This window comes from Balaenoptera acutorostrata, chromosome 15 (genome assembly GCF_949987535.1).
Source record: "Balaenoptera acutorostrata chromosome 15, mBalAcu1.1, whole genome shotgun sequence".
Taxonomy (NCBI): Eukaryota; Metazoa; Chordata; class Mammalia; order Artiodactyla; family Balaenopteridae; genus Balaenoptera; species Balaenoptera acutorostrata.
In genome coordinates, this window is record NC_080078.1 from 89,942,314 (window position 1) to 89,970,110 (window position 27,797).

The 27,797-nt window shown below is 59.6% G+C and overlaps 1 protein-coding gene across 10 annotated transcripts in view; it reads left to right on the forward strand.

Moving 5' to 3' along the window:
- Nucleotides 1-27,797, forward strand: part of MYT1 (myelin transcription factor 1) — a 65,494-nt gene that overhangs the window by 16,316 nt on the left and 21,381 nt on the right. For 7 of the 10 annotated variants that reach the window (XM_007185173.2, XM_007185166.2, XM_007185168.3 and 4 more), the window contains exons 2-10: nt 4,472-4,572; nt 12,442-12,496; nt 13,486-13,516; nt 18,932-18,994; nt 19,744-19,991; nt 21,199-22,008; nt 23,105-23,239; nt 23,724-23,814; nt 24,853-24,966. In XM_007185173.2, the coding sequence (XP_007185235.2) occupies nt 12,442-12,496; nt 13,486-13,516; nt 18,932-18,994; nt 19,744-19,991; nt 21,199-22,008; nt 23,105-23,239; nt 23,724-23,814; nt 24,853-24,966 (1,547 nt within the window). In that variant the 5' untranslated portion in view covers nt 4,472-4,572. Of the gene's footprint in view, nt 1-3,040; nt 3,123-4,471; nt 4,573-12,441; nt 12,497-13,485; nt 13,517-18,931; nt 18,995-19,743; nt 19,992-21,198; nt 22,009-23,104; nt 23,240-23,723; nt 23,815-24,852; nt 24,967-27,797 lie in introns of those variants that run through there. The other 3 variants (XM_007185172.2, XM_028167277.2, XM_007185171.2) reach the window with 2 other exon arrangements.

Consider the following 27,797-nt stretch of genomic DNA (forward strand, 5'->3'; position numbering starts at 1 on the left):
TCCCTGATGACTAGATGATGAGCATCTTTTGTATGTTATCTTTGGAGGAATCCCTATTCAAGTCCTTTGCCCACGCTGTGCGGCTTGCAGGATCTTAGTTCCCCGACCAGGGATCGAACCCGGGCCCCGGCAGTGAAAGCACCGAGTGCTAACCACTGGACCACCAGGGAATTCCCCTTTGCCCGCTTTAAAATTGGGTTATTTGTTTTATTCTGGAGTTGTAAGAGGTCTTTCTATACTCTGAATACAAGTTCCTTATCAGATATGTGATCTTGCAAATGTTTTCTCCCAGTCTATGGGTTGTCTCTTCATTTGACTGGTGGTGTTATTTGACTTCCCAAAGTGTTAAACTTTGATAATGTCCAGTTCATCCATTTCTTCTTTTGTCGCTTGTGTTTTAGGAGTCCTGTCAAAGAAACCACTGCCTAACTCAAAAAGTCAGGATGATTTACTCCTGCGTTTTCTAGGAGTATTAACACAGATGTTTAGATCTCTGATTCATTGTGTGAATTTTTACGTATGGTGTGAGGCAGGTCCACCTTTATTGTTTTGGTTATTCTATGTTCCTTGATCTGCCATATCAGTTTTAGAATCAGTTTATCAATTTTTGCAAACAAAACAGAACAGCTGGAGAGGTCAAAAGTGCTCAGATGCTGGTGAGATTCAGAAAATAACAGGCAGGATTCAGGGCGCAGGACAGGCTGGGAGCAGGGCGGGGAGAAGTCAGAGGAGGAGGTGGTAGGATGGCCAGCGGAGCAGGAGGAGGAGAGGCTGCTGGCGGCGGGAGTACCCCAGGCGAGGAGGGAGGGAGCGAGTATCGGTGCAGGACGGGCGGGTGGCCAGGATGTCACCGGTGACCCTTCAAGGGCTGCTGCTTTGGTGGAGGGCTGGGAGCTGGCCTGGGAGCAGGGACGGAGTCAGCTTCTCGGGGTCCCTGAAGAAATCGGGCGGTGAAGCGGGTGGAGATGTGGAGCCCCGGGGCTGGGGTGCGGAGTCCAGACAGATGGTGTTTTGTGAATGCGGACGCCTCAAGCTTGTTGTAGAGTCGAGAAGCCCCAGGAAGGGTCCAGTTAGGGCAGGTGAGCAAACAGTTGAGAGGAAGATGGTCTATGGTTGCTTCTCCGAGGACACTTTAATTGGCATTGGGAAGAAGGGCCTGACAAGCCCCGGGGGGAGAGGTGGGCTCAGCCAGGATGGGACAGAGCGGGGACAGAGGAAGGCGGGGCATCAGGGGCTGACAGGTCCTACCGGGTGGGGGCATGGGAGAGCCAAGATGGGGGCTCCCTCTAAGCGAAGACCCTCCTCCTTTGCTTGCTGGGTGGAAGGCCGGTAGTGACAGCTCTTGGTTCCACAGGCAGGTCACCGGAGACACACAATCCAGTGAAGACTCTGAAAACATTTTGACGGGAGCTTCTCTTGAGTCCACAGGGTCTCTACTGCCTTCAGAGCTAAACAATCCACATGCCAAAGTGGCACGTGCTGGGGAGGCCTGATCTGACCTTGAACACCGGCGTCATTAGGAGAGGGACAGACCTGACTCTGGCCCCAGGAGGGCAATGCCAGTTGAGCTCCCAGGAGACTCCCTGCCCTGAGGGCCCGAGTGCGGCTGTTAACAGGCCTGGTTGCTTTTCTGAGCTTGTCTGCCGGCCAGAGTCCTGCCGAAGTGAGTTTGGGGCCTCCGTGGGGTCAGGCGCTGGGGCGACAGGGAGCAGGCCGTCCCGAAGCGAGGCCACGGCCAGGGCCACCGGCTCCCAGGCGGCCTCTTTGTTCTGTGTGTCTGGGAGCAGGGCTTCAGACGAGCTCACTAGAGACCGAGAGCCCAGGCAAAGGGCTGGTGTTGAGGAAAGCCCTCCCCACATCGGATCCCGGGCGAGGGAAGCAGAGCCACCCTCACGCGGCCGCCGTGTCCAGCCGCTCAGGCTCCGATGGCTCTTCCTCCTGCCCCACGGCTGGCGGCCGTGGTTTGGGCGTGTGTGGGCCCAAGTGCGGCCTCTGTGGCAGCCGGGGTGCTGCAGCTCAGTGCGTCCACACAGCGGAGGGCTTGTCTGCGGTGGGACGTAGGTGGGTCCCAGCGGGGGACCAAGGGGGCCCCGGGGTTATCTCCAAGCAAAGAAGAAGCACCACCACACTTTACTGTGGCGACTATGGTTTGCTACCAGAAAATTCCCGGGAAAAGGAAGGAATCGTGTCAATTACGGACCCACGTCGTGTGGTTCTGGTCTCGGGGTGTGTGACTCCTGCAAGTTCCCTCCGCCTCCCAGGGCTGGTGCTGAAGACATCGCTGGGGTGTTGTTGTGAGGGAGATGCTCGGCACCTGTTCTTTTTACTCTTTTCTCTTAAGCTTTACAGACCATAGTCTTTATTTTATTTTTATTTATTTATTTATTTATTTTTGGCTGCGTTGGGTCTTGTTGCTGTGCACAGGCTTTTCTCTAGTGGTGGCGAGCGGGGGCTACTCTTCATTGCGGTGCGCGGGCTTCTCATTGCGGTGGCTTCTCTTGTTGCGGAGCACGGGCTCCAGGCACGCGGGTTTCAGTAGTTGTGGCACGAGGGCTCAGTAGTTGTGGCGCACGGGCTTAGTTGCTCTGCAGCACGTGGGATCTTCCCGGACCAGGGATCGAACCCGTGTCCCCTGCATTGGCAGGCGATTCTTAACCACTGCGCCACCAGGGGAGTCCGGGGTAGATGTTCTTAAGGCCCTCTTGTGTGGCCTGAGCCGGCGTGGGGCACAGGGAATGCAGGTGAGGGGAGGATTCCCCTCAACAGGGCTTCGCTTCAGGAGAGAGCGGCGAGGCCCCTGTGAGCTGGTTCCCTCCCGTCACAGAACACGGAGGCCCCTCGGCACAGACCCGCGCCCTTCACCTGCTGGGCTTCTCTGGGAAGCGTGTGGGACCGAGAGCAGGAAGACCTGGGAGGGGGGCTTCCAGGACAGCTGCTGGGACGCCGAGGGGGAGCGAGCCATCCTGCGCGCGGCAGCACAGATCTCAGGGTTTGTCCTTCCCTCCAGCTGCCAGGGAGATGTGCCCAGTTGCCCCACGTATGTCACCATGGTAAGAAACTCCGCTGGAGGCTCGCAAATCAGCCCAGGGTGAGGGTTCCTGCAGCGTCTTCTCTGACGGGAGGTACGTGTGGAAAGGGAACCCCATTTGTGGCCAGGGGTCTCCCAGCCGCCAGTGTCGCTCTAGATGCAGAGTTCCTACCACCCGTCTTCAAGCGCGACGCACACCCCGTGGCCAGAGCCGTTCTTGTCAGCTCACCTCCCAAGCGTCCTCCCTTCCATCGCCTTTGGAGGAGACTGTCTGCTCTCTCCTCACCGCAGATGCTGTTTGCTGCCTCCTCCTCCGGGGTCCGGGGCCCTGGGCGACCCCTGTCATAGGTTTGGGTGGGTGGGCCTGGCTCCTCTTACCGTCTGCTGGTGGCCGTGGGGCAGCTGGCCCGAGATGTCCGGTTCACACCTCTCTCGTGGAGTCCAGTCCTCAGGGGCGCCCCCTGCAGCTCAGTGAGGGTGAGGCACACAGTTGGTGCACACAGTAGGTACCAAATTCTGGTGGTATTACCCATTCCTTTGAAGACCGTGCATTAGGCCGTCTCCTTGACAACCAATCTGCTTCCCTCCTGTGCTACTGGGGCTCTTTAATGGGATGGAGACGTTTCCAGACAAGAGGGCAGTGTGGCCGGAGCACAGGGCAGGAGTGGTGGAATTATAGCAAAACAGCATTGGGGATGCACATCAAAAACGTGAGGAAAGAAGGATGATGGGTGTTACAGCAGTGTGCCTGACCTGCCTTCAGCAGAACCCAAACTCACTTCCAAGGAGGAGCAGAGAGCAGAATGCAGGAATATTCATTTCCTGTTTTTATTGTTGGTTACTTCATGACCTTCCTTTGAAACGCTGCAGTTGTAGAAAGCTGGTTGTCATGGAAACAAGGGAGTGCCGTGCAAGGAATAGGTACACAATGCATTTCTTTGTCCGGTCCAGCTGATGCCTTTAGCCTCTGCTTTGACGTGTGAATTTATGTGAGGAATTAAATATTAACTGGAAGTATTGCCCTGGAGAGAGGCAGAAACACAGGGAGAGGAAAGATGCCGGGAACCCTGGCAAAGGGGAGGCAAAGCGTTGGACCTCACCTGACTTGTGCCAGCCCCCTGGTTGGAGTGGCTGTTAGTGGAAATCCACCCCCACTTCCTGACATGTTCCATGAAACAGTGCAGGAGCTGGGATGATGGTGCAGGGCTGAGGGTGCTAGAAGCCCCTGAGGACTGTCCGAAGCAGAGAGTGATTTCCCCCCAAGAGCTCCTGTCCTTTATTCCTGAGACGGTCATGGGGCCATGACCTTGGGTGTCTTTCTGGCGGATTCCAGAAAACAAGGATCGTGTGAGTGCTGTGTACAAGAGTGGCCCAAGTTTCTCGATTTCTCCCCTTGAGCTGGCACAGCTGGCGTTCATTAGGTTTTCTTTTTCTGACTCTCAGAAAATGAGTTCCGGGGTGAGCTGCTGAGTCAGAGGTGGACGCACGGAGACAAGACCGACAACTGCAGGACCCCGAGACTCTTCCTGGGCGGACACGGCAAGGTGAGGTGCTTGGAGCGCAGCCCCCAACCTGGGGCCCCTGGGTCCGGGCAAGGGTCCTTCTCACTCTTTGGCGTGGAGCGTGGAGGTGACTTTTGGTCTAGTCATTATCAGTCTAGATTAGGCAAAGAATAAGTGGAGGCTAGGACCATCAATGATCTTGTCACTTTAAAATTAAAGGAAGAAAAGTGACTCTTGAGTAGAGTAAAACTAAAATGTGACAGCAGGTCCCACGTCTGCCAGGTCTCTGCTCTGGGACCCGGTCCCACCGGGCTCCCTGGTGCACTTCAGTACTTGCTGTTCTCCCCGCTGCTCGCTGGGCAGCCTTTGCTGCAGGGACTCCTGAGGTCCGCTGGTCTGGTTTATTGCAATCTTCCCAAGTGGGGGCCTGTGGTGCCCTGCTCATACCTGCCTGGAACTCGCTGGTGGAGGTGACTCGGGCACTCCACCTCCACAGGGATGCTCCAAGCCCAGATATCACATGCACTCATAGCCATACCAAACCTCTAATTCTGGATGTGCTCTGGGTGAAGCCAGGTCCCCAGGCTCAGGTGACCCTCAGAGATGGAAGTGTGGGTGACAGCGGGCTTGGTGGGCATCCCTTCCCAGATCTCAGATTCTGATCTCTCATACTCTTTGACATGTAGACGCTCCCCATCAAGGATCCAAGCCATGACCCAGAGCATGGCCACCGAGAAGTGGCAGCCCAGGCTATAGACAGGCAGGGCTGTGAAGTTTTAGGCGGCAACCTCATTTGAGGGTGCTTGTATTTTACTCTTGAAGCCCAGCATTTTTCTTTTGAATCTGGTGACTGGAATGCACATGGAAGGGGTCTGTCCTAGCATCTCATCAAGCACCTCCACTCACACTCTTATTCCTGTGTGATCGTCAGTGCTCTGCTGAGCCACGTTTGAGCCTGATGTAAAAGGAAAGACTGTAATGCTGGCCCGGTCTTTATTGAAAGTTTTGTTATTTTGCTCATCATGGAATTTTTGCATTAATTTAGATGTTTTAAAATATTGCATTAAATTTAATTTGATCACTTAGTTTTGTTTCCCCCTTAAATTTGCACCTGACTGAATGACTTACTCGCCTCGCCCATCTGGCCCTGAGCACTCAGGGATCACGTGACCACGAAGCGACTTGATTTGAGGCCAGGGGCTCTGGGTGCCGTGTCTTCACAGCGGCTGGCGTTGTGTAAGGGACAGGTAGGAAGGCTGTGGTCACCCCGCGGCTCAGGCGTGACAAGCCTGGAGCGTGTGGGACCTGCTGGGGACATGCCCGTGGCCACGCTCAGCTTCTCCCCCAGCGCCCACTGTTTCACAGCTGCTCCGTTAGGGTCATTTCCTCTAGTTGGGCAGGCAGGGCCAGAGGTACTGCTCTGAGCAGAGAAACCAAGAAGAGTGAGCCAGAGGAGGAGGGACTATGGGGCTGGCGCGGGGGCGCCTTCTGACTGAGGAGGCCGAGAAGGGGTGGGGGCACAAGAGGGCAGAGCACGCGCAATGGCACGGCTGGCCCGAGAAGGAGGCGGGGGGCTGGGGAGCTCGGTGCCTGGAGGGCGGTGGGGGCAGAGGAGTCCTGTGTGGGAGGTGCTCACAGCCGCCTCGGCCTCTGAGTTCAGCACCCGGCGTGTGGACAGCTCGGAGGTGCGTTTGGAAGGGGCTCTTAGACAAGATTAGGTGGTTGTGTGCTTTGTGGGAAGTGCTGGGCATTGGGCTTTTTTTTTTTTTTTTTTTTAAACTTAAGGAGAAAGGGAGTAGGTATGGATGGTAGGACCTTAAACCTCTTCTTGACCTTGAAGAATGAGGCATTTGGGCCCCAGATCATGGGTGTTCAGTGGATGACTAGCGATATGCAGCCCAGGGCAGGGTGGTTGCACGAGTGCTCAGCGGGGCCTCCTTCCTGCCACCCCAGTGGACGCTCCCGGCGAGGGAAGGAGGTGGCGCCGGGTGTGTCCTCTGACCTGCCTCCTTGGATGTGGCTAGATTTCCACCCTGAGAAGGTGGAAACTCCATTTATGCTGAAGTTTTAGACAGATGGACCCAGGCATGGCTGCTGTATCAGGGTGTCTATTATGTAGTTATAATTTTAATGTAGGGGTTGGAGTGAGCCATGACCCCATGCCTGGAGATGCCAGGAGAGCCCCTCCCAAGACGTGCATTAAATAATGCTCCACGGGGTGTCCTTTCTACAACCCAAGGAGAGGGCTGGTCTATTCAGCCGCCAGTCGGTTGAACAATGGGTGGAGTGTCAGAGATTTTCAGACACACAGTCAGGCGTCCTCCAAGGGGGACACAACCGTCACCGCCAGGAACCAGGGGTGCTGTGACAGCTGTCAGGAGGTGCAGGGGTGCGGGTGTGTGGTTTAGCCTCAGCCATCAGAGAATGGAGAGCAGGATGTATGCTGAGGGTCCCTGAGACAGCAGGGCTTCAGCATCTTCAAAGCAGAGGGCTGCGCTTGGGTCTGCCCCTGCTGCGGCTTGCGGGCTGGGCTGGGGGTGGGGAGGGTTCCGCTGGAATGCTTGGTGGGAGAGGGAGCAGGGGACGTACTTGAAAGCTGCTCTGAAATCCTTCAGGGGAGCGTCTCCCCAGAGGTAGGAGCATGGATTTGTCCCAACACTCTGCCCCCAGGCTGTGTGCACGGTGAGAGAATAAAACCAGCCCAGACCGTGCCCCTCCTCTGCCCTCCTCTCCCCACGTCACCCCCTCCTTCTAGGCAGGCTGCCTGGTCCTGCGAGTCAGCAGACACTCCCCCTTCTCCATCTGGGTCTTCCCGGAGGAAAAGGGACGCTATCACCCAAGTAATCTTGTGCATTTTAAAAGTTGCCCTAAGTCCGTTCTAATCCCCAGCTTTGCAGGCTGTTGGAACGCATCCTAAGTAAAATGGAGCACTAGCCTGAGTTCCCGGACTTCCTCCTCCAGCCCAGGGCCAGCGCGAGTCCTCTGTGGTCCCAGGCGGCCTGGACTCTCCAGCAGCTCGGAGAAGAACCGGGAAGAACCAAGAAGAAAAGAGAATGAAAGAGAGACAGAGAGAGACATAGAGAGTCAGGGAGAGGGAGACAGGGACAGAGGGAGAGAGCCGGAGAGAGAGATTCAGGCTCTGGTCTCTGCTCTGACAGCTCCTGGCCACCCTCCCCAGCTCCAGGATCTCAGAGACGTTTCAGATTGTCCCAGTTTGTCTGTCCATCTGCCTGTTTGTCTGACCTTCCGCAATATGCCCCGAGCAGTGAATGAGGTCTCTGCAGGGAGACACTGACCTCAAAAACATGAATGGTTGGGCTTCCCTGGTGGCGCAGTGGTTGAGAATCCGCCTGCCAGTGCAGGGGACACGGGTTCGAGCCCTGGTCTGGGAAGATCCCACATGCCGCGGAGCGGCTGGGCCCGTGAGCCACAATTGCTGAGCCTGCGCATCTGGAGCCTGTGCTCCGCAACAAGAGAGGCCGCGATAGCGAGAGGCCCGCGCACCGCGATGAAGAGTGGCCCCTGCTTGCCACAACTGGAGAAAGCCCTCGCACAGAAACGAAGACCCAACACAGCCATAAATAAAATAAATTAAAAAAAAAAAAAAAGATGGCTAGCAGGACATCAGAGCCATTTAAAAAAAAAACAAAAAAACATGAATGGTTGAGCTTATTTCAGATGGAGCTGAGCAGGCCCAGGGGGAGAGTGAGAGAGGGGCTGCAAAGAGGGAGGACGCAGGCCTGACCACTGAGAGGTGCTGGCCACCCAAGGGTGCACTGTCTCCACGGGTCAGGGGCACACGCCCCCTGAGGCCCTCTTCCCTGAATGTCCTCAGGTCCTCTCTGATCCACGGGGCCTCCCCACTCCCACCCAGGCTCCCACGGCTGAGCAGCCCCTTCCTCTTGAGCTCCCCCCCGACGCCCTGACATCTCCCCTTCTCTGGAGTGAGGGGCCTGCTGCCTCGGGTCCCATAGCTGGTGCTACTCAGGCCAGGACAGCCCGCAGGGGCCAGAGAGTCAGGCGACGTCCAGGGCTGCTCAGGGCCAGGCTGCAGCGTGGAGTCTGGTTTTCGTCTAGCCCTTAGCCGTGGTGCAGAAGGGCAGGGACGTGGTGTAGGGTGGAGAGGGGGCGAGCTCTTCAGCTGTGAAGGCCCCCGGAAGAACCAAGAAGAAAAGAGAATGAAAGAGAGACAGAGAGAGACATAGAGAGTCAGGGAGAGGGAGACAGGGACAGAGGGAGAGAGCCGGAGAGAGAGATTCAGAGAGACACAGAGAGACAGACGGACAGAGAGAGGATGACTGAGCAAGAAAGAGAAGCAGGGGAGGCGCCCCTCCAGGAACCGCCTGCAGGTCCCTGAACCTGGCAGGGGGTGGGCAGACCTGGGTTCTGGGGGTGAAGTTGAAGATCGGCACAAAGCCCGCTGGACCTCTGACTGGACATTCCCGGGGAAGAGGCCACCCCGTCAACTGCGTTACTGGCTGTGCGTCTGGATTCTGAGAGCCCTTCTCACAACCACAGCCTAAGGAGCTGCTGGTTTCAAGGTTGCTCGGCACGTTTGCTCTCTTGGTCCCCGGGTTTGTAAACATCCAACCCGGGAACTCAGGTTTGGCAAGGGTGCCATGTGGAAGGGGCTGGTTTTTGTAACAAGTCATTGTGAGAACCGTTTACATTTAAGAAGAGCTTACACGATTACCCTTGACTTTCCAAAAAATACAAAACAGAAGCAAGCATTGCCACCACCTTGAGTGAGACCATCACGTGACACAACAAAGCAGGTTCAGAAGAAGGGCGAAGAGACTGTTCTCGCTGGTTAAGAGATGTGGTCAGGGCTTCCCTGGGGGCGCGGTGGTTGGGAATCCGCCTGCCAGTGCAGGGGACACGGGTTCGAGCCCTGGTCCGGGAAGACCCCACATGCCGCGGAGCAACTAAGCCCGTGTGCCACAACTACTGAGCTGTACTCTAGAGCCCACGAGCCACAACTACTGAAGCCCGCGTGCCTGGAGCCCATGCTCCACAACAAGAGAAGCCACTGCAATGAGAAGCTTGCGCACCGCAACGAAGAGTAGCCCCCGCTCACAGCAAACAGAGAAATGCCTGTGCGCAGCAACAAAGACCCAACGCAGCCAAAAAATAAATAAATAAATAATAAAAAAAGGAGAGATGTGGCCAAACGGGGTGTGCTTGCGTTTGTAAATTATTCTCCCATAGTTTTCCTACTGAAGACAGAACAACTGAAATATTAATTAGAGCGAAGAGCTGGTTTAGGGAACCCAGGGCAGCCGTAGACAGGCCGCTGGTGGCGGAATGCAGTTGGTGTCACAGAAGCAGCGTGGACCAGTTCTTGAGAGATCGCTAGCCCCACAGGGGGGGCATTGAGGCCGGCTAGGCCGGGACGGGGGCCTTTCACCCTCCAGGTGGGAGGTCACTCAACTATGTGTGGGCCTTTCAGAAACAGACTTGACTGGTTTGTGCTCAGAACAAGGGAAGAATTTTAAAAAATAAATTAATGAAAAATTGGGAAGTGTCTCACTGTCTTGGCCTGTCTTGCTGTGGTGGCGGCAGCAGGCGGGGCGGCCAGCAGGCTGAGCTACCCATCCACACATGAGGCACCAGTGCTGAGGGTGGGAGGGTGCAGAGAACCACCCTCAGAGAAGGAAGACAGTAAAAGCCCAGTGGAGCTGGTTCAGAAATCAAGGTTTCCCTGCTTGCCCGTCGATGGCGGCATCCGCCTCTTAGAAGCTCATTCTCATATTGAAGTGCTAACCCTAGTTCTTCCTCCCCTGGTTCAGTGTTTTCCCTTTTCACATCAAAGCTCCGTGCACTGGAGAGAACTTCTCACTTATTGACCATTTGATGCAGATAAATTGCAAATGGAAAGGTGCTTGGCAGAATGAATGCCACAGCTGTCAGCTCTGTCAACAGGAGCTTGCAGTGTGCAAGCAGCGCCCGTACACATCCTGCAACCCTCTCTATTCTGTGCTCTTTGAATAATTTATCTTCAGGAAATCCAAATTGCCAAGGCACGCTTTAACCTAGCAGAAGGATCGCCAATTTCCTTGGGAAAACTGACAAAAAAAAAAAAAAAAAAAGGAGCTGTAGATTGCATTTCAGCTGAGAGCGGCCTGGCAATCAGACGCCTCGGCCCCTTTGCGCCACTGCATCGGAAGCCGCTGTGCTGGGCTCAGCGCAGACGACATTTGAAGGCTCATAAATGTAATGAAGTCCCTTTGACACCTGCTCCTCTCTTCACTTTAAATGTGAGCCATTGGTCCATGGGGAACTCTGCTTTAAAAATAGAAATTATAGTAATTGTCGTCCGTGCTGTCGGGAGGCTGTAAACGCATAGCTCTCAGCTCTACCGCCTGGAGTCGACGTCTGCATAAATTACCCCAGGTTGTGATTTCCGTCCTTAACACGGCACATGAACCTTTGTACGTTCGTGCTGCCCGGGGTGGGGGGCTCACTTTGCAAGTTCTAGCTTACGAGCTGGGGAGTTAATGGGAGGAGTCCCTCGTCTTTCTTCCTGAGCGGGACCTTAGCTGCTTGCCCCGTGCTGGCCTCTGGGGACTGAAGCCCCTCTCCGGCTGCTCCTTTCTCACCGCCTGGCTTTGCTCTGATGGCCTCTTGGGGGCCTGGGCGGTGGGGCTGTTCCCTGCCCTCCCTGACCACAGGGCACACGTGCCGGGAAGAGGGCCCCTTCTGTCTCCTGCTCCTGCCCAGACCCGGCTGAGGATCCTGTGTGATGACCCGTGCCCCGGGGGCGTCCCTGCCCTCGCGGGGCTCTGCCTCGTTCCCTGGAAGGACAGGGCGTGGGCAGCAGCCCGCATGGAAGTGGGTCTGAGGCAGAGAATGCGGGGCAGGAGCTGATGGGCTCAGGCAGGGTGGCCAGAGGACGTGTGGGGTCTGGACAGTGTGGGGTCCCCGTGCCCCTCGAGGGCCTCCGCTCACTCTCTCCTGGGGGAGTCAGCATCTCTGGGAGGGTGGCCTGTGTGTCGGGTCCAGGTGACACCTCGGCCTGCACTCCTACCAGCTCTCACCCCCATCTGCTTCCCGCCTCCAGAGCCAGTGCCGTGGCCGTGGGCCCTTGGCATGTGGCTGGTCAAACTCAGAGGGGCCGTGAGTCCAGGACATGTGCAGGATTTCTAAGAGTTAGCACTAAACAAAATCCCGTTCATAACTTTTTCTGTTGATACTGTTGAAATGATAATGTTTCCGACAGATTGGGCTAAGTAAAGTTCAGTATTAAAATCAATTTCACCCGCTTCTGTTTACACTTGTGACGTGGCTGTTAGAAAATGTTAAACGATGCGGAAGGCCTGCACTCTCTTCCACTGGGCAGTGGTGCCTGGAGGCCCCTGTGCTGCCGGGAGCGCCCACGCTTCGGGGTGCCCAGCTCATGTTGAGGACGATCAGGTCCCCAAGCTCAGGCTGCCCCCTTGGGCTCTCCGTGGGACAACGCACAGTGGACAGTGCCCCGCTCAGGTCCCAGGCACCTGTTTCTGACAAGACGACCCTCGAGTGCCGGGGTCACCAACTCCCAGGGGAAGCTGGGCTCTCAGCACAGCGGGGTCAGAGTCTGCGGTGGGTGGTGTCGCCAGGGGACCGTGTGTTACGACACCCCGACGTTAATGAAGGCTTGGTGGCTGCAGCTTCCTCCTCGGATGTGAGCCTGGGGGCAGCAGGAGACGAGGGACACGACGGGGCCAGCGGTCTCCGCCCCGAAGCGCCTCTGCCTCACCTGCTGCGTGCAGGTCCGCAGGCCATTCCTGCCCTGTGACCTGTCCTTGTCTCCTGTGTCAGATTCACAGGCGCCGGTGAAGCTTGAGACAGAAAATGCCTGGAGGTGACGCTGCAGACACAGGGGTGGTTCTGCCCTCTTCCCGTTGACAGCACAGTTGTTTTTACTTGCAGATGAGCTTAGAAAATGACGAAAAGAGAGCTCGTACAAGATCCAAGGCCCTCCGAGGTGAGTTCCACCCTCCCCTCCCAGCAGAGTCTGGCCTGGGCCGTCCACAGCCTGTCTCTGGCCAAGAGTCCCAGGTCCTAAAGCTGTAAATGCCACTTTCCGCAGCAGTGCCTCGCCCCTGGGACGCTCCTCCCCTACGCTGGGCACCTGGTGGCCTCAGGCTTCTTCAGCCTCAGGGTGCATTTGAGGGCCACGGCCACTGGGGGGCTTTTGGCCCAGATGCACCTGCTGGGGAGGAGATGAGGTGGCAGCCCCCGGCGCTGCAGAGTGGGGAAAGCAAAACCTGGTTAGACCTGTTCTGTTTGGGAAGGAAAGGCTGCCAGCCTCACATCACTAGCTTCTCTGCCTCCCAGGAGGTTAGTCTTGGCGCTGAGGGCATTGGGATGTTGCTGGGTCGAGCTGGCACTGGGGTGGGGAGAGGGGCTGAGGCCCCGCTTGCTCGGCAAGGACCAAGTCCCGACACCCTGGCCAGCCCTGCCACCCCGACCCCACAGGGCACACACTGCTCCTGGGCGTGGGTGGCCCTCAAGGAGGGGCCAGACGCCCCGAGCTTCTCAAGTGTCTGCCAGGCAGACTCCTGAAAGTTCTTGTCCCAGAGGCCCCATCACTGAGGGACCAGGTGCTTGGGCCACCTGTTCTCTTCTCCAGCCAGCTTCATCCTCTGGGTCCTCTTTCCAGCCAGAAGCTGACCTCTCCCTGAGATCAGAGAAAGAGATGCTGTCCCAGGGAGCCTGTCTTAGCTGGGGCCTCTGTCCGGCTCTGCAAAACCAGCAGCCACCGGTGGGGGGGGGGGAGGTCTGACATGAGCACCGGCTTGGAGGAGGCAGCTGCCTCTGTGAGACCCTGGAGGACATTCTAGGAGGCCAGGGAAAGCGGGGTTCAGGACGGAGGTCGCCCCCGCTCTTCAGTCGCTTGTGCTGTGAAGATACACGTGCCTTTTCAGTTCTGCTTCCCACACGAGTTTCCCTGTTTCTCTTTCTCTCACTCAGCTCCCCCAGAGCCCACAGGTGCCGACCTCAGGTAAGAAAGGTTTCCTGCCCGCACCCAGCATGGTGCACGCCTGTGACCCCGTTCGTCCTAAACGTTGCACTGGGTGCCTGGAATTGAGCAACCGCGCCCGGGCCCCTGCTTTCCCTGACGAGGCCCCTTTCTGCCTGGCCTGTGTGCATCTGTCTTCGCCCGGCCTCGTCCTCTCCCACCTGGTCCTGGCGCCACCACGCAGCCAGCCTTGCACGGTGGCACAGATGTGCTCACACCTTGTCACCCCTCGGACATGACCGTCACCATGGTCCTCAGCCAGCAGCAAGGTGCTGTCTTAGTGGCTCCTCGGCCAGAGATGAGGGCACAGGCTGTCCCACGCCCGAGTCTTCCACTGACTTGAGGGCAGGCAGTGGCTTATGTATCGGCTGAGCTCTGTGACTTTCCAGATTCCAGGCTGGCCTCACAGGGACGGGCATCCTGAACAGGAGGGAGGACAGACACACGGCAATTTGCTGGGTTGAAGCAGGAGGGGGCCAGGCTTCCTCCCCAGAGGTCGACTTGCCCTCGCCTGCTGGCTTCCGTCCTGAGCTTGGCCAAAGCCTTTGTGTGTGTGTGGAGGGGAGGGGCTGGGGGGAGGCCAGAGAGAAAGCCACCCCAATGCTTACGTGCTGGACTGCCCCAGCACCACCCCACGTGGCCTTCGGACTGCAGGTTCTGTGGGCCTGGGCTCTTCCCGGGGCTCCCAGGGCCGGCCCCTGGGCCATCTTGCCCAGACAGAGCTCCAGTGAATGGTGTCCAGTGACTGGCAAGGAAACCAGCCTCTCGCATCCCCCCTTTTCGGGCGAGGGGTAGTGCCAATGCATCTGGCTCAGAACACTGGAGGAGGAAGGGAAGGCCCCCAATGTACCGGGTGGCTCTGGATGCCCCGTCTAATTTTTATAAATTTCCTGTGAGATGGGGCCAGACTTGAACTGCGGCCAAGGTACCCTGCCTGAGGCTTGTCGGAGGGACGAAGGGGCTCCGAGCCCACCTCCCGCCCCTGGGGCAGCTCTGGGGCTGCGTTCACCACGGTGCTGCTCCGCCTGTGCTGCGGGCTTGGGGGTGCTGGCCGCTCCCTGATGGACATTTCTGTGGGCTTCCAGACTCGCGGATGGAGGCAAACAGAGCTTTCTAGTTACTGAGGGGGGGGTGCTGTTCTTCCGTGCTCCCTCTGCCCCAGCCTGGACCAGCTCTCTCCGCCTAATTGCATGGTTCCAGGGCATAAGCCACTACGACGATCTTAGGGGTGAAGATTCTCGCTAGACAGTGAACACATCTGGGGCTGGGACCATCTTATTCTTCACCAGATAGTGGCTGAGTGGATGGCTTTTGCCAGTCAGGAGAATGAGAGGACCCCAAAGCATCCCAGCATCTCTCCAACCTTTGAGGCTGTAACTTGGAGGCGGGAGGGGAAGGACGTGGGAGCGGTGCTCAGAGCCCCACGCATGTGGCGGGCCCTGCAGCGGCTGCACAGTGCCGTCCGATCTCAGGGATTCTCATGGAAGCGCTGGCGGCTGGTGGTGTTTCCCCACTTGTGAAGTGTGGAAACTGAGGCTCGGAGGGTTCGAATTCATGCAGCCAGAATAGCTGAATCACACACCCTCCTGCTCAAAGGCCGGTCCTGGTCGCAGGGCTGGAGGGTGAGGGGGGCACAGCAGCCAAGCCAGGCCCCTGGGAGTTGCAGGGAGCACAGTGGTCGGCTCCCTGGAGGGTAGGGGTCTGCGGGTGGACCACTGGAGGAGACCCCACATGACGCGCAGAGGGGCCGCGGGCCGCAGGGTGGAGAGCAGGTCTCCCAGAGGAGGTGCTGCTTCCCTTGGGCTACGTGACGTTCACCTGGGGACATCCTGGGGACAACGAGGGGGAGGAGGCTGGGCACAGGACTTGAGTTTTGGTAACAGCTGTTAATTTTGGCAACAGATGAAGTAATGGAGGATATTGGAAAGGCAAACCCGAAGGGCTAGGTTTCTCTTGAAACTTTGAAGCAAAAATGACCCAGACTAGATTTGTTTTGAAATATTCTAAGAGCGGACTTGCCCAGTGTAAGTAAGGGGATCGTGTGAACATCTGGATTTTGCCCAGCGTCATCGATCTCTTGGTCTCACCCTGTGTACATGGTGATAGTGAGACCCGCATGCAATCTGATGGAGAAACTGGGGAGAAATGCACTGACGTGTTCTAGCAACGATGTCCTCAGCAATTCTTCCCGCTTCTGAGAATTGGTGCTTAGAGGGAAATCCACGTGGAACGTGCCACTCACGCCTGAGTTCACAACTGCTTGCTGGCCACGAACCACCCGTGGGGCACGATCCATGGGGCGCTGTGATTGTGCGTTCACCCCGCGGGAAGGGGCAGGCGCTGCGAGCCCGACTCCTGCTGCCAGCACGTGGCGGGCTGTGGTTGGTCCCGGCGGGGCCTTCGCAGTGGGCGCCAGCACAGGGAGAGCGACCCTGGGGCAGACGCGCCGCTGGGGTGTCAGAGGAACCCCTTCGGAATCAGTTGACGGGAGGATGGGTCACAGGGAAGCTGTACCCGCAGGGCTCACTCTGTGGACGAGGGACTTGCACCCTGTGGACCCAGAGTCTGTGGCCCACCGCCCCCAGCGGCCCTTTCCCCGGCTCAAGCAGAGACTCCGGGAGCCGCTTGCCGGCGAGGGGTGGTTGCTAGGAAATGAGCTGAGGAGCGGGTGGGCCTGGACCAAGCAGGACTCCCAGCTGCCTCCTCCCACCCAGAGCCCCTTCAGCTCTTGCTCTGCCATGAAGCCGAGTCCCTGAGAGAAAACAAGCGGGTCTGGTGGCCTTTCCCTTTGCGCAGTGAAGAGCCAGCAGACCGCCCCCCCCCACCCCGGTCTCCATGGGCCCGTCTGCTGTCCACGCTGTGGGAGGTGGCTTACGCAGGGAAGGTGGGCGCCGCCCTCTCTGCAGAAGGGAGTGGGTGGACCCCTCTCGGAGCATCCCTGGGGCGTCTCCCAGTCCCGGAAGGACGCCCGTCTGCCACGCCCGCGCCCCAGTCCCCAGCCCGCCTGTCCTCACCTGAGGGCCTCCTCTTGAGCCACTGGCCAGCTCCCGCCAAGGCGACAGAAGGGAGTGGGGAACCCTCTACCTGCCCCCACGGGGCCGGGGGGAAGCCGGTCCCTTCCAGGGGCTCCCGCTGGGGCATGGCTCCTCCCAGCCTCCGCCACGGCCTGAGAACTACTGTTCATGTTCAGATCCTCAGATCCCTCCGAGCCATCGCCAGGACCCCGCTCAGGCTGACGGCAGGCAGGCCCTCTGCCCACCTCCCTGTCTCTGCCGCACGCGGCGTCATGCTGGGGCATCGGGGGAGGGCTTGGCCGGGTCTCCCCCTTCCCCCATGCTGGGGCATCGGGGGAGGGCTTGGCCGGGTCTCCCCCTTCCCCCATGCTGGGGCATCGGGGGAGGGCTTGGCCGGGTCTCCCCCTTCCCCCATGCTGGGGAGGCGCTCCAGAGGCCGGGAACCAGAGCTGGTGCCTCACCCTGCCCTCCGGCCCCGCGCACACAGAGGGCATCCTACCAGCACTGGGGGCGCCCATAGGGTGACCTGCTGGCCCTGAACCCCTGGGGCCCCGGCTGGGTCTCAGGTCGCTTTCACCGGGTACTCTCTCTGCTGGCACATGGGGAGAAGGGGGTCCCCAGATTCCTCTCCCAGAGTGGCCCTTGGCAGCTCTGCACATGTGGTGCATGCCTGGCCCACTGCCCTTGGAGGGGCTGGCGCTCAGGGCTGGAGGCCAGGCGCTTCTGAGCCGGTGGGCGGAGGTGCGGCTCGGAGCAGGTGACGTGTTTGGGGGCAGACAGCAGCTGGCACCTAATTGCCTGACGGACTCAGTGATTAATCGACTAATTGGGACCTCAGCTTCAAATCCCCAATAACAAGGAGCTTTTGTGAAGAGTCTCAAAGCTAGTTTTTGAGAAAGTGACAGCAAGTGTGGGGCATAGATTTCAGAGTGAGAGGCCTTGGGCAGCAGCAAGTCCTGTCTGCCTGGAAAGGAAACGCACAGTAAAGTTCGCATGTTCCCCCCCCCCCCCCCCGTCCTCCCCCTTCCTCTCCCTCTCCTCCCTCTCCTCCCTCTCTCCTTTCCTCTCTTCTTTTAAACACCAGGAGACGAGCCACGGTGGCCTCATCATGGGGGGCTGCAGGGTGCGTCCCCCTCAGAGACCCCGGCTCCCGCAAAGGCCACTGTTGAGCTGGGGGGCGCGACCCTGCCTCCACGGGCTGTTCTGTTTCTTGCTGATCCGTCAGCGAGTGTGGCCTGCCGGCCGGTGGGACCCCACAGTCCTCTGTAGTCAGGTCCGTGATCGATCAGATTAGACACAGCAGTGTGTCTGGACAGAGGTCCAGAGTGGTGCCCCTCTCCGAGCCTCATGAGCCCACTGGGGTCGGGGGGGCCGCACAACCTTCCTCCCAGGCTCTGGGAGAGCCTGCTCGGAGGTGGGGGACTCAGACCCCGTGACGACAAGGTTGTCCCTTCTTGGATGGGGGCACCTTGCGGTGATTCCTCCCGGGAGGAGCTCGGGCTCCCCCTGTGTCCACCACAGGTTCTCCGTCTCAAAAGCCCACAGGACCCTGCCCTCAAGTCCCACACAGGCCCCTTGCTGCCCTGGGGAGCTGACTCCTGGGGAAGTGGGTTGGGTGGTCTGTGCCCGTGACTGGAAGTTTCCAGAGCTTCCCACCATCTGGTTCTGTGGCGAGACAGATGATGGTGAAGGGAGAGGAACTCCTGGAGCTGTAAGAGGCCAGGCTTCGCCCCACCGAGGTCTCACGGCAGCTCCTGGGTCATCGGCCCTCCTGGCTTCACCTCCCTTTGTGGGAAGCTGGGATCACACCAGGCTGCAAGTTCTGGAGTGGGGTCTTTGCTGCCACCTCCAGCCGGGGTCCTGTGGCTTGGGTCAAAACTGCACCTTTGCAGAGTTGTTCCTGCCTGAGGGCGTTGGCTCAGTGTGCCAGTGAAGGGCATGCCTGGCAGGGCCTTGCAGCATCTTGAAGGCCATGGAGGATCCCCGTGTTTGTGCTTTGCCCTTGGGCCAGCTTCAGGTGCTGGTTCTGGGGGCGCCCTGGAGGTTCCCTGTTCCCAGCTCCCTGGAAGCCTGGTGGTGGTTTGCCTGCAGTGGGAAAGACTCATTGTGGAAAAAGGAAGTCGTCCAGCCTTGATTTCATACACACAGATCTTTAATTAAACACTCTCATAAAATTGTAACGAGCCATTCATTTGTATAAATGGGGGTGAGTTATTTCATTAATTTTTTGCAAACTGCAAGCAGCCATTCTGAGATGAACTGTTTGGAGACAATCTTCTGCTTCCCAGGGTGAGGGTCTGGGCTGGGCCCCGAGATTCGGACCCTCTCCCCATGCCCCACGGGGCCCGCCCCCAGGTGACCCCTCCTGCTTGTCTCCCCCCAGCTGTCCCACTCCCGGATGCACGGGCTCGGGACATATCCGGGGCAAGTACTCCAGGCACCGAAGGTAAGGAGGCTGGAGGGCCCTCAGCAAGGTTCCTGGGAAAGAGGCTGGGCTGCTGGGGGGGTTGGAGCTCCTCTCCTGCTCTGGGACCCTTTGTGGGTCTAGAACCTTCCACCTCTGCTCTTGGCTGCCGAGCTGCGGTGGCCTCCCATGTGACCCTGTTACTGGGAGGCCGAGCGCGACTGTGGCGTGCCTTTCCGGTGTCTCCCCTTCGGGGCTGCTGTGAGGCCGGAGGTGTCTGTGCGGGAGAGCCTAGAGCAGAGCCGGCGCACACGGGCTGGCTATTCTCACTGCTATCATCCCGGGGGTCTGCTGGACCTCAGGGGCCCCCGACTGCGGTGCCAGGTTCAGGGGGTGGGTGAGGGTGCGAAGGGTCTGGAGGCGGTGAAGGAAGGGCCTGGGCACTCCTGACGACCTGCCTGGGGGGCGGTGGGCACAGAGCAGGACAGCCTGGGCCGGCCCCCACCGCTGGCCACCCCAGGGGGAATGACTGGCGTGGACAGGGCCATTGAGGTTGGACCTTCCCAGAGAAGCAGGAAGTGAAATGTAAAGCACAATCAGGTCCTTTTTAACGCGGACAATTACTGTAAAATTTTGAACATGTCAACCTGCCAGTCTTGAGTCTGGGGCTTTGGCGGAGGGGTGGTGACGAGATGCAGAGAGAGATTTTCAGGACGGGGAACGCGCTGCAGAGGGTGAAGGCCGGGGGCCCGGGCGGTGCTGACGGGGCGGCCCGGCCTCCTCCCTCCCAGTTTGCTGAGCTGCCCTCTGGCCAAGAAGAGGAAGCTGGAGGGCGCCGAGGCCGAGCACCTGGGGTCCAGGCGGAAGGCGCAGCCCCTGAAGCTGGCTCTGGACGAGGGCTACGGCGTGGAGAGCGACGGCAGCGAGGACGCCGAGGTGAAGGGAGCCTCTGTTTCTGGTGAGTCGGAAGGAACTGCGGAGGAGGACGAGGCCGCGGCGTCAGGACAGGAGGACATTCATCGCCCCGAGCCAGCTGAAGGTGCTTTGTTGCTCTTTCTCTCCTGAATAAAGGCGCTTAGTGTGGCCCCGGAGAATCGCAGCCTGTGAGCAGGCGGGGCTCCCGCGAGCGAGGAAGCCCTGCTGAGAACAAGCGCCGCTTGTCTGACGTTTGCAAGGCCTCCTGGGGAGGGGCTGGCGCTTGGGGCTCGGGGGGGCCCAGAGGCTCATCTGTGGGTGAACCTTGTGCATCTGGGTGTGTGTCTGTGTGTGTGAGAGACGGACGGACAGATGGACGTGGCTGTGTGTCTGTGGGGCGGGGTCTCGGGTAGACCCGCCCCGCGTGGCCTCAGGAGCGCCACCTGCAGGGGGGCAAGGGGTCTGCTTGGCATTAGGGGGGATGGTGCGGGTGTTCAGGGAAGCTGGGCCGGGCAGGGGGAACTGAGGGGGTCTCCCTGCTGGCACCTTCTTCCCTGCGGGGCCCCCAGCCCTTGGCAAACACTAGTGTGAAGGTGGGACACGTCCACGTCCCGAGACGCTGGCTGAGGCCTGAGGCCCAAACCCCCCAGCACCTCCGAGCTTCTGGCGCTCTCACCTCTCAGGGCCTGAGGCGGATTTTTATTCCATTTTGGAGCCACTGCAGGGAGGGTCCTCATACCTGCCTCCCTCCTGGGGACCCGGCTCTGCCTGAGAGGGTGCAGGGCCAGGGACCCTCGCTTGCTGGGTTTCTTATAAAGGAGGGAGCTTGGCGCTCAGGCATCGGCCCTGGCTCGGCCGCTCCTAGAGCGGGAGCACGTGGGCTGGTGCTGCGCCCGGGGGTCCTTGTCGATGGTCCCAGGGGGCACCCACTACTTCTTAGCCACGGCAATTCAAAGACTCAAACTTCAACTTCTGCTGCTTCTCAGTTATGAAACAATTTTTAAAAATCTGATCCATTCTTTAAGCTCCATTTTATGAAATGTAGATTTGCCTGATTTAAGAAAGTACACGTAACAGGGAGGACCGTTAATCAAAAATATCAGAGTAATTCTCAGCTTCAAAATACAGCGGTGATTTCTCCATCTACCTCCCAACATAAGCTTACTGTGATCTCCAGATCTGGGCAGAGGGGCTGACAAAAACGGCCACCCCGAGCCAATTTCTGGGGGTTTGGTGTCCCCCCGCTGCAGTGGGGCAGGCTGGAGGAGCCCCGCCTGGAGACCTGCCCTCTTTCCCCGTGTACCTACCACACAGTTTCTGATTTTGTGCAGGAAGGAGCCCCGTCAAGGCTCGTTTCGGATCCAATCCCATCAGCAGCCTCACGGGCCCCTCCAAGGGCAGCTACAGCAGCTATCAGGAGATCATTGCAACTTCTCTCCTAAATTTGGGCCAAATCGCTGAAGAGACACTGGTCGGGGCAGACTCGGGCCAGGGGGCCAAGCCGGGCTCTGGCATCGTGCGCCTGGTGCGGGAGGAGGCTGAGGAAGGAGCCACCAGCGACGAGGGGGAGAAGGACGTCTTCATCCAGCCGGAGGACGCAGAGGAGGTGATCGAAGTCACCAGTGAGCGCTCCCAGGAGCTGTGTCCCCAGTCCCTGGAGTGCGTGGCCAGCGAGGTGTCCAGCAAGCAGAGGGTGGCCCTGGGCAACGAGGACGAGGACGAGGACGAGGACGAGGACGAGGACGAGGACGAGGACGAGGACGAGGCCCCTCCTGACGTGATCTGCCAGGACAGGGCCCCCCACGACCCCCCACCGAAGGCCTCTGAGCCCCGGCGCCCGGCGTCTCCCAGCCCCAAGCCCGCGTTCTCCGTCCTCGTGGAAGTGCGCTCCGACGACGATGGCAAGGACGAGGACTCGAGGTCCCAGAAGTCCACAGTCACGGACGAGTCGGAGATGTACGACATGATGACCCGCGGGAACCTGGGCCTCCTGGAGCAGGCCATCGCCCTGAAGGCCGAGCAGGTGCGGGCCGTCCGCGAGCCGGGCTGCCCACCCGCTGAGCAAGGTCCGCCGGGCCCGGGCGAGCCGGGGAAGGCGGCGAGGCCCCTGGACGCCACCCGGAAGAGCTACTGCAGCAAAGGTAGTCTGGGCACCTGGCCCTGCCCCGCCCCCTCCCAGGGATGCGCAGTCCTGGACCCAGGGACGAGTCCTGAGGCCTTTACAGGCTGGGGGGCATGGGCGGGGGCAGGTGGTGTGGGCCAGACAGAAGCAGCCCGTGGTCGGTGAGGCAGGTGGCCAGGCTGGGCGCACTGGGCAGTGCAGAGCAGGCCCGAGCCACGGAGGACAGTGGGACTGGTTCTCAGGGACTGACTGACGCTGAGGTGCAGACGCCGTACAAGCCCTGGACAGAGAGGCCAGCGACAGCGAGCCCAGGAAGGCGGGGCCTGGGAGAGGCTTGTGAGCCCCTTAGGGTGCCCCTGCCTGCCTGGTGGTCAAAGGACAACGTCCCCCCATTTAAATCACACAGAGCCCGCCTGGGCCCTGCCCTCCCTGGGGTGGGCTTTCCCAGCATGGCCTGTGACTTCCGCATTGTGGCTTCCCTACCAAAGGGGACGGACGGCTCCACTGGAAGTTTCTCTGGGACACTGGCTGTGCTCTGGGGACCGTGCGTGTCCTGAGAGGCAGTCCCTCTGCCCCACACTGAAAGTGACCTCTCTGGGCCTGCAGAGGCTGTACGAGGTCAGTAACTGAGATTTGGGGTCAAATTTCTGCCCAGGCCTTTATTAGCTGCTTTGGGTAAGTCACTTAGCCCCTCTGTCCCCGTTATTGTCACATACAAAGGACGTGTCCTGGCAGAGACCTTGTCACATAGCTCTACCTCTCTGTGCAGAGGCCTGGCTCCCCCCCGGAAGCCAGTGGCCCTCGCATGACATTAGCAGGACAGGGCAGAGGTGCCAGCCGCCAGCCGGGGGGTCCTCCCTGAAGCCCTGCAGGTCCCGCTGTTTGTGGCTTGCCGCAGTCTGTGGGCTTTTCCACCCAGACAGCCAGCGTGGACGGTCTCTCCGGGGTCCCCGTGCGGTCCAACCACGGTCCCTTCTGGGCTCTTGGGAAGTCTGGTCACTCCCCTCTCTGGACAGCCAGAGTGAAGGATCGTGAGCTGCCCTGCCGCCGCCCTGCTCACCACCTCCCACCCAGCTTCCTGGCCGCCCCCTGACTGAGAGGCCTTGTGTGTTTAGATCCCGCAAGAGCTGAGAAGCGTGAGATCAAGTGTCCGACCCCAGGCTGTGACGGCACCGGCCACGTCACTGGGCTGTACCCGCACCACCGCAGCCTGTCTGGCTGCCCCCACAAGGACAGGATCCCCCCGGAGAGTGAGTAGCTCGGCGCGGCTCAGGCCGCCTCTGGTGTTTGGATGGTGTCCACATGGAGTGGCCACCCAGGACCCTGTCCCTCTGGACTGGCACGTCCAGAAGCCCAGACTTGGGCCCTACGAGCGTGGCGACACGGAGCACATGCCCCGTTATTCACCCTGAGACGGCAGCCTGGGTCAGGGCCCCTGGAAACCGGCCACAGGCACGGACACGCAGGAGGGGAGGCCGGGCCCTGGAGCTGGGGAGCGGCCGCTGTCTGCGTTCTGAGGGCTCAGGAGGAGAAACGCTGTCCTTGCTTCTAGGCGGGGGGCAGTAATCGTGACCATTAAGTTCAGAGGAGGGAGGTTGTAAGGCTGAGCTGGTTTCTGCCTCAGGGAGGCCAGGGCCGCCATGGGAGGGGGCGTGGCCTGAGTGAGCCGGGCCTGGGACTCCGGCATCCCCCGCGGCAGGTGGTGCTCACCGGCTGCCCCCGGTTGTCTTGCAGTATTGGCCATGCATGAGAACGTGCTCAAGTGCCCCACTCCTGGCTGCACAGGCCAGGGCCACGTGAACAGCAACCGTAACACGCACAGAAGGTACGCGGCTGGGCTGGGCTGGGAACGGTGAGGGCCATGGACGGGGGTGCCTGCAGTGCATGCCCCAGCCTGGGACACGGTCTCCCTGTGTGCCGCCCTGGGGGGTGAGTGCAAGGTCAGGGCAGACCTTTGGCGAGAGCAGGGCAGCACCTGTGCCACTGTGAGTGGGGGTCCCGAGAGACCAGAGGGCGGCTGGAGGAATGGGTGCATGCAGCGCGGGGAGGCCTGCAGCCTGTGGGGAGAGCCAGGTAGAGACCCTGTCCTGCTGAGATCCGGGAAACCTCTGGACACTAGCTTTTGCTCAAGGCAGAACCTCAGCAGCCGGGACCGAGCCTGGCTGCTCTGTAGGGGCGCTGAGACCCCGGTGCTTGAGTTGTCTGCCGTCTTCTGGCGAGAGGTCACCGTATCCCCCGCCCTCGCCCCGAGCCCTGGGTGGCTGCAGCCGTGGCGGGACGTGAAGTGGCTCTAGCAAGTGACACTCAGCTGGAAGGATTGGCCAGAGTTTTTGAGGTCCAATCACTGAGAAGAGGCTAAATTCCCCAACACGGCTGGGATTATGTCACCTCTCCTGGCTGATCGCAGTTTCTCAGTTCTGACAGTCGAAGCTGCATCCGTGGGTGCTTTCCTGGGAAGGACCTGTGCCCTCCTCGTGTGACCCTGGTGGTCCATGTCCTCCAGGGTCAGCAGCCAGTTCGTGGCCCGTGGGCTGATAGAATGTGAGCAGCTCTGGTTGGTGGTGAGGGGAGAGGAGGGAGGTGAGAGGCAGGCCCATGCCCCAGACCCACCCAGAGGAGGTGCCTTTGCTCAGAGCCTTGAAGAACTTTAGGGTGTGTTTTGTCTCTGTGTCATTGGCTTAGAATTTCCAAAAACAGAAGCTGACTGAGCAGCAGGTGCTTTGAGGGCTTGAGGACAGACCTGGGGGAAAGGCCGCCTCTATAGGGAAGACAGCCTTCCCTGAGCTCCTGCTGACGCCTGGCTCCTGGCTCAGACGGGTGGGGCCTGGAGGAGGGCTCAGCTGTCCTCCCGTCCTTTCTCTAGTTTGTCTGGGTGTCCCATTGCTGCTGCCGAAAAATTAGCCAAATCTCATGAGAAGCAACAGCCACAGACGGGAGATCCTTCCAAGAATAGCTCCAATTCGGATCGGATCCTCAGGTGAGTGAAATGAATCACAGACCGGGAGGGGTGTTTTCGAACCCAAGTTCATGTGCCTGATGTGCAGTGAGGCCAAACAAACCAAAACTGGGTCAGAGTTTGGAGCAGAGAAAGGTTTATTACAAGAGCCGAGCAGGGAGAACAGGCAGCCCGTGCTCAGAAGACTCGACTCCCCGATGGCTTTCAGGCAGGGTCTTGACAGCCAGTGTGAGGGGAGAGGGTCCAGGATGGGTGATCAGCCCGTGAACCCTCTCCTGGTCGGCTGATGGTGAGGCAATTGGGTGACGTTTCGGGAATCTCAGCCTTACGGTTCCAGCCAGTCAGGGGTCCACATGCTTGTGGTCGGCATGCCATCACCACCCTCCACCGGGAGGGGGTCTTAGTTTCTGCAGAATGACTCAGAGATACGTGTCAGATTGTTACCTCTGCCTCTTCAGGAGGAACTAGGAGCCCTGTGACTCTGTTGTCCTGTTAACTGATTGAACCTGCTCTTTGGAACTGGGTGGGAAGGCCTAGGGGATGTAAAGACTTTTTTTTTTTTTCCTACAAACAAGAATCAGGGACACGCAGGGGCTTTTTTACCCGGGAAGGCCCTGCAGGGTCCTACTTGGCTTCACGGGCTGCCTCCCCAAGTGCCCAGGGGGCTTCTCGCCTCTCCGCCGCTGTGTGTGTGTCCACGCTCGTGCGTATGTGCACGTGTGTGCTGGTGTCTCCCAGGGTGGACTTGGAGGGTGGTTTCGTGGGCACCGACACCCGCACAGCTGACCCTGCCGTGCTCTCCCCAGGGGTGTCTGATGTCACCGCATGGGATTGTTCAGGGATTTGTTTGTGGAGTTGCTGGTCCTGTTTGGAGAGAGGGGGCTGCCCCAGCCCAGGACCCCTGCTGTCTAGGGGGCCCTGGGAGCTGCTCACCCCAGGACGGACCCTGAACCGGGGAGAGGAGTGGGGGCCAGCGGCACCCTCCGGAGTGCCGCTCCCCGTGACCCTTGAGGTGCTGTGTGTTTAGGTGCATATGCACACGTGTGAGTGTGTGTGCACCCGTGTGTGCGTGTAGACGTGGCTCATCAATGAGGGGGCTTCTGAAAGACCATTCAGGACGAGTCTGCTTAGTGTGACCTCACCCGCAAGGCCCTGTAGGTGCCACGAACAAGGCCAGAGGCTGAGGAGCTTTCCCAAGGCCACTCACCCCCCTGGCAGCCTGCCTTCAGAATCTCCTCCCAGTGGGACCGGTTCTCCGGCGCCCACCATGCTGGGGGACCCTCCCTCACCCCCGTGTCCTTGCTCAGTGGACTCCCTGCTCCCTCGTCTCCGAGGAGCCAGAACTGACAGGGCGTCCCGTCTAGACTGCTGTACCACATCTGTCTCCCGAAGGAGAGTGTGGGGGACCAGGCCTGCTGTTCCCTGCCCAGGCCCAGCGCCCGGCAGCCACGAGCATGGGCGACGGCACAGACCGCGGTCTGGAGGTGGGCGGGCCACCTCCGTCCCCCACCTGTCCCTTCCCCGGCACGTGCCTGGCGGGGCCTCTGCCTGAGGAGCGTGGCCTCCCGCCTTGGCCTCAGCGGGTCACGTGCAGGCAGTCTCCGGGCCGGGCCTCGCCCTCCCGCCCTGGGGAGCCCTTGCGGCCCTGGCCTTGGGGCGCCCTGCGCTCCAGTTGGCTTCGTTCAACCAGGGGGCGCTCACGATGGTGGAAACTGCTTCCCTCCTCCATCTTATTCCGTTCCTTCTGGCTTCTTGTCGGTTTTCTTGCCTTGATCCAAGTCACTGACAAAATGTCAAACTGCCAGGCAGGTAAGGCTTGGTGAGGCCAGGGTGGGGGCCAAACAGGTGCCAAAGGTGGAGGTTGTGCCCCAGGAATGTGACTCAGTTTGTTTGCCTGTAAAAGTGGGACAACAGCGTTATCGACTTCAGAAGTTTCTCATGAGGCCTGAATGAGGCAGTGACATTTTGTTCCCCGGGCCCTCGGTGAGGAGCCCAGAATGGTAGCAGTTGTGGCCGGGATGCAGAGCTTTCCATCCAGGCTCCATGTGTTCCGTGGGGCCCCGTTTCTGGATGCTGTACCCCAGGGTGTGGGGAGAATCTTTGCAAAGCTTTGTGGGCCTCACGGACACTGAGTCTGCTGCTGGCGGAAGCCCTGGCTGAGGAAGCCACCAAAACGTGGCACAGACATTAAGCGTAGGACTCGTCTCCCCCCAGGGGTGCCTGAGCACCCACCAGCAACTTCTCAGATGCCACTGGCTGGTCCAGAGGGGCCCCTGCCCCTCCCGGGGAAGGAGAGCCGCCCGCGCTCTGGTGGCATCGGTTTCCCAAGGCCCTTCGGAGCCGCCTTATCGTGGCTGCAGGGCCCTCCTGGCACCAGGCTCCTATTTTCGGGTCACACGCAAGTTCTTATGGTGCCTGGCACCTTGGGGGCCCTCACCACTGGCTCCTTCTTAATTCCGCCCACCCACCTGTTCCAGACTGAAGTCACTGCTTGGCCCTCCCAGGCCTCCTCCGCTCTTCTTCTCTCTGAGCTGACTGGTACACAAGCCGCTCCACAGAACGGTACAGAGCCTGCGGCCTTTCTCTGCCAGGCTGGTCCCCTCCTGCCATGGCTGCAGTGCTGTCAGGGCTGGTGTCTTCGCACCGTCTCTTGTGCACTTAAAAATCCGAGCTCTTCCAGAGCTTCAGTAACAGCGACCGAATGCTTGCAGCGTCCGTTCCTGCCTGTCTCTAACCCCTGCAGCAGCCCCTCCGGGGGCATCTCAAGTGACTTTCAGCAGAAGACAGTGGAGGGCCAGGCCCCTCGCTGCGAAGGCCTGGGTCGGCCCGCCCTGAGGCTGATTCTCAGAAAC